Source organism: Centruroides vittatus, unplaced genomic scaffold (assembly GCF_030686945.1).
Source record: "Centruroides vittatus isolate TY-2023 unplaced genomic scaffold, ASM3068694v2 contig_658, whole genome shotgun sequence".
NCBI lineage: Eukaryota > Metazoa > Arthropoda > Arachnida > Scorpiones > Buthidae > Centruroides > Centruroides vittatus.
This window is the reverse complement of record NW_027122410.1, coordinates 70615-76666: the sequence shown is the minus strand read 5'-3', so window position 1 is coordinate 76666 and position 6052 is coordinate 70615. Positions and strand designations below refer to the sequence as shown.

The 6052-nt window shown below is 55.9% G+C and overlaps 1 protein-coding gene across 1 annotated transcript; it reads right to left on the bottom strand.

The window, feature by feature from the left end:
- Positions 1–277: 277 nt before the first annotated feature.
- Positions 278–637, bottom strand: LOC136979985 (ribonuclease H2 subunit C-like). The gene has a single exon (XM_067276008.1). The coding sequence runs from the start codon at positions 635–637 to the stop codon at positions 278–280; it is 360 nt and encodes a 119-aa protein (XP_067132109.1).
- Positions 638–6052: the final 5415 nt, after the last annotated feature.

The following is a 6052-nucleotide window of genomic DNA, read 5'->3' as shown; positions in this document are numbered from 1 at the left end:
TTTATTTATAACAATAAATTGTTTTTCGAAATAACAATCCACTACTTTTACTTCCAACCATCATTATGAAAGATGACATTTAAAACAGGAAAAATTTAAACTTGTATGGAAAATAAAGTGAGGCGATAGACATATCAGTACTGATATATATAACAGTAGTTTTGTATCACTGTATGCTTGACGCCATATTGTTTATCGGTCATTTCGCACGTTTATTAACCAAGATACATTTTAATTTGTGAGCAGTAAAAGTAATGTCAACAGAAATTCTCTTCTTTCAGTTCTGATGAAGAGCGTTGGAAACGTCAAGCCAGTCCATCATTCTCATTAAACCATCATCTTTCGAAGGTGTTTTATCCAAATTCCAATAAGTAAATTTCTCAAACTTCTTAACGGCGCACAGTTCGTCGTTTTTATTTTCTACCACAATTCCAATATAATCTGACGTCAAAGCCACTTCTTTTCCCATTAACGGGCGACCTCTGAAAGAACACTTTTTATACTCGCCTAATTCCTCCACGGTCGAAGTAAAATAAGTAGAAACGGCTGCGTCGCCGGAACTTTTTATCTTACAAGGTAATAAATGGCAATCGGCCGTTTCAACTTCCGATAAATTTACGTTTAATTTCTCCGCCATTTTTAAGCGAGTGCAAAATTCCGACGATAGAGGCGCTCTTCCGATTAATTTTTCTGTATATTTCTTATTTAATTTCGAATGGGTAAACGATCCAATATGGCGTACAGGTTTTGGCGCGACTTTCGAATTGTCAGAAGATTCGAGTGCTAGACTTGTGCTTTTTGGTTTCTCTCATATTTTGGTTTTTGGGAGTGTAAAGTTTTTTGGTGGCTTTTCGACTGTTCGGTTTTTGCTCATTCCCAGGCAGAGATTACTTCCTGGTGGCTGGTGCCCCGAGTGGCTACTTCAGCATCGAAAAAGGATTTCCGGAATTAAAGTATTTCCCAGCTTTCTCCCAGGTAGGAGCGCGATTCACGGGCCTATCCGGTGTGGACTGCTCCATGGCTTCGGAGGCGTCCTCGCCCCCGCGCATTCGCCCCCGGTCCCCGGAGTCGGGCCCGGGGGGCCCCGATCCCTCGGGACTGCGGTTTTTGGCTCCTTTCGCGGAGGCGGATAAACTCCGCTCTATTCGGCCGTCCCTCCCATCGGACTTCTTGTTCACGATCTTCCTGGAGGGCCAGGGCCCCCTTCGTCGTTTACGTCCGGCCGAGCTACACGCCGCACTCCGGACGCGATTCCCACGCCCGGAGCTCATCGAGGACGTTCGTTATTCCAGAAGTGGGCTTCTTCTGTTGAAAACAAGGGACTTCTCCACCGCCCAAACGGCTCTCGCCCTGACGTCTCTTGGGGATTTGTCGGTGTGGGGCAGGTTGGCCCCGGAATGCTCCCAAACGGCGTATCTCTTGAGAGGAGTGGATGTCTCGCTAACCGCGTCCGAGATTTACGAAATGCTCACGGAGGCCATGTTGCCTGTCGTCGAGGTGCGCCGCTTCACGCGGAAACTCAACGACCGGGCAGAGGTGACCCCTAGTACGACGGTTTACTTCTCCATTGCCAGTGCGGACCCGATCGAGTCGGTGAAACTGTACTATCAACGGTTTCGCTGCGAGCGCTTCTATCCTAAGCCCAGATTCTGTGGGCGCTGCCTTACTTTCGGCCACGCTCCGGCTTCTTGCCGTGGGCGCCGTCGTTGCCTAAACTGCGGGGAGGACCACGACTCCACGGGGTGCTCGCGCCCGGCGGAGAAGTGCGTTCGCTGCAGGGGCCCTCACCGAGCGGACTCGCCCAACTGCCCGGCATACCTCTCGGAAGCGCGGCTACTCAAATTGAGTGTTATCCACCGCTGTTCGCATGCGGAGGCTAAGCGTCTCCGGCCGTCGGAGCAATCATCCTATGCCCAGGTGGCGGCAAAGCCTAAACCTCTCCAGGTTCCGGAGGCCAAGAGTGGTCCCAGCGGTAGGGTAGAGTCTACCCATCAGGCCGACTCAGCACGGGGCCCGGACCACCAATCCTTGACCCGGCGAATCGCCCGGCTGGAAGCGGCTATTGACTCGCTACGGACAGAACTCCGACAAATTAGATCTGAATTTCGGTCTACCCCTCCCACCAGGGAATCGGAACTCCTTCTCCCCGAAAACATCTCGTCGCAACCCCAACAATTACCTACCTCCCAGGCTCAAAAACGTCCGCCGCAGCGGGAGGAACGCCCTACGCTCTCTGGCCCGCCTAGAAAGAAAAAAGGAAATAAACAGAGGAAGGCGGCCCCAAAGGCTACTTCCGACTCAGACGGTCCAGCATCGGACATGGACCTTTCCTTCCCGCCTGGTCCAACCCGGACAGTATCGTTGGAAGACTTTGGCTCTGCCAACCCGGCGGAAAAGGTAAAACTTCGCCACCGTCAGTCAGCGCAATCGGCACATAATGCCTAGTCCGGCCCAATTCAACTCGGCCCTTCGCATCGTTCACTGGAACGCCCAAGGCTTACGCGCTAAAAAGGACCTTCTTTTGGCGGAACCATGGCTCCGCGGGGTAGACGTCCTTTTAATCCAGGAGACTTGGCTTGTCCCGTCAGCCTCCTTCTCCCTCCCTGGGTTCACCATTTTCCGGTGTGACCGTCCCAATTCCCGCGGCGGCGGTCTTTTAGCGGCGGTGGCTACGGCCATTCCCGCGCGCCTCCTTCCGGCCGCCCCAGGAATCGCGGGCCTGGAGACCCAGGAGCTCAGGATCTTTCTCCCGGGGGGCCCTTTTTCCCTCGTGAACGTCTACGCCCCTCAAGGTGTTCAGCCGGATATGGATCTTGACGCTTTGCTTCGGGACGGTTTTCGCCCTCGGATCATCTGCGGCGATTGGAACGCGCATCATCCTTACTGGGATGATGGCTGCACCCACCCCGACACGGCGGGACGCGCACTCTTCGATTGGTTTTCCACAGCAGACCTTTGTTGCCTGAACTCGGGGGTTCCTACCCGGTTCAGTGCCTCTAGCGCTTCAGCCCTCGACTTATCATTTTGCTCTCCGGACTTGCTCGGCTCGACTACTTGGAACGTCCTCTCAGACACTCTATCAAGCGATCATGCCCCAGTCTCCCTTTCCATTACTGCTCTAGCACCCCGGCAGGGGCCTCGGGTACGCTTTCGCTGTAGTACTGACTGGTCCGACTTCCCCACCCGGTTCGAGAACTCCATCTCTTCACTGGCCCACCGCCCCCCTTCGTACTCCCAGTTCGCCGGCCTGCTTCGGCAGTCGGTAGAGGACTGTTCGGTGTGGCGCGCCCCTCCTCCCCCTGGGTCCCCACCTTGGTGGACTCCGGCTTGTAGCCTCCTTCGGGCTAAGAAACGAAGGGCCTTTCGTAAAGCCCGCCAATCTGCCTCCTTGGCTCTTTGGACTCGCTACAAACGACTCAGCGCCCTTCTCCGCCGGCAATCCCGACAAGCGCGTCGGGAGTGGTGGGGCCGTCTCTGCTCCTCCCCTCCTTCTCCGTCCACGATCTATAGGATTTTTCGCCGCCTCCGCACGCCCGCGGACGCGCCAACGTCTCACCTCATTCTGCGTACGACGGAAGATATCACTTCGCCAGCCCAGCAAGCCGAGGCGCTGGCCGCCTATTTTGGTCGGAACCGCCCTTCGGGCGCTTTCGCCCCAATCACAGCGAACCACAACGATCAGCTAACCCTAGAGGACGGCCCGTTCCGTCCAGCGGAGTTGCTTCGGGCCCTTCGGGGCCTTCGCCCAACCACTCCGGGCCCGGACCGCATCCAGGCCCAGGCCATTCGTGCACTCCCTCCGTCTGGCCTTGCAGCCCTCCTGGCCGCCTTGAACAGAGCATGGTTGGCGGGGACATGCCCCCAGGAGTGGAAGTTAGCCCATATTATTCCTATTCGTAAACCGGGTCGCCCGGCGACTAATTGCGCCTCCTACCGGCCAATTTCTCTCACTTCCCACATGGCCAAACTATTCGAACGAATGGTTCTGCACCGTTTCCATATTTCTGCGGCTAATTCCACCTTCTTCCACCCACACCACTTTGGGTTCCTGCCCTATCGGGGCGCCGAGGAAGCTTTGCTCCTCCTTCACCATCAGGTCGCAGTGGCTCGGGCCCAACGGAAGTGGGTCTTTTTGTTGGCTCTCGACTTGGAGGGGGCCTACGACTCGGTCAACCAGCAGGGCCTCCTGGCCAAGATCCGGACTTATGGCATTGGGGGCAGGTTTCTTTCTTGGCTTAGATCGTTTCTGCTAGACCGCCAATTCCAGGTTCGCTGGCGTGGAATCCTCTCCCATCCCCACCCGTTCCGGCAAGGCATCCCTCAGGGGAGTGTACTGGCCCCCCTCCTGTTTACCTTATATATGGCCGATCTCTGGAGGGCTATTCCACCGGATGTTTCGGTGATAGTATATGCCGATGACATCTTTCTTCTCTCAGCTAGCTCGAGCCCTACCAAGGCCCACGCCCGCGCCCAACAAGCTCTAGACCACTTGGAACATTGGGCGTCGGGGTGGAGCATGTCCTTTTCTGCAACCAAGAGCGCATCCATCGATTTTTCGGCCAAAACCAATCGCTCACCTTTATCTTTCACCCTCAGTTCGGGGACCATCCCCCAGCAAAGGGTAGTCCGAGTCTTGGGCCTCCAACTCTCACATACTTTCACTTGGGACAACCATGCCCAATTTCTCCGGACCAAACTAACGCGGTCCTGCTCCTACTTAAAATACTTTGCCTCCCGCCGAAATGGGGCTCGGACCGCCGACCTCTTGCACCTTGTCTACTCGGTGCTTCGCCCAATGGCGGAATTTGGCGCCCCGCTCCTGGAGGGGGCTCCGCCCTCCAGCATTAGCCGTATGGAGCGCCCTTTACACGAGGCCCTTCGTACCGCGCTGGGGGTCCCCAAATCGACTCCCCTGATCTCTCTCTATACGGAATCCGGGTATATCCCGCTTCAGCTTCGTCTTCGCCACAGAGCGATAATGCATGCGGTAACACACTTATCTCGGGGTCCATCAAGCCCTCTGTTCCACCTTTTCCAGGCGGCTCCCAGTCTGGCCTCTCACCATTGGCGCCGCTTTCAGTCTCCTTACGTCGCCCGGGTCTTTACCCATTTCGCTAAGGAGAGTCTCCCGGTCGCCAGCCTTTACCGCCAGAATTTCCTCCCTCCGTGTGCAGATCAGATCCGGCCCAAGGTCCACCTCAACGAGTGGTCCGTAGCGGGTGCGGATCACGCCGAGGGCTTGAAAAGCCTTTACTCTGAGCTCCACGCTAAACTTTGGTACGACAGGTTCTGCATCGGTACTGATGCATCGAAAACTACTCTCAGGACGCAGATCGGCATCGTCATTCCTAGCGAGGGTATCCGGGAGACTTGGCGTCTCCACGACGCCTGCAGCGTTTTCACGGCAGAGGCTATCGGGATTCAGCGAGCACTGATGATCGCCTCTCAATATAATCGTCCGACCGTAATTTTTTCAGACAGCCGCTCTGTCCTGCAGGCAATTACGAACGTCTCTTTCTCATCGACGGCCATTATCTCAGACATTGCATCTATTGTCAGCAGGTTCCCCGCCCCCCTGGACCTCGTTTGGATCCCAGGACATTCGGGCATTCAGATTAACGAAGCGGCCGATAGGGCAGCCAGTCACACCGATCTTACTGGTTCCTGGCGCCATTCCCTTACCCCGAGAGACCTACGTCGGTTCAACAGGGACAAGATCGTGCTCGCCCTCACCGACAATTGGTCGGCTGCTCTCCGGCACAAGGGGAGGGAGCACCTCCGGCCGTTCTCTCCTTGGCCTTACCATCTGGCCTCCTCGCGCCGTGCGGAATCGCTTTTGGCGAGGTTACGTACTAATACGGCGCCTCTTCAATCTTTCCTTTTTTCTCGTCACCTTAGCCGCTCACCGGACTGCCAGCACTGCGGGCAGGAGGAATCCCCCGATCATTTTTGGCTGGTGTGTCCGGCGTACAACGAGGCCCGTCGGGAGTTGGGCCAAGCCCTTTCTTTGGACCTGAACCAGACTCGCCACCTCAGCCAACTTTACTGGCCA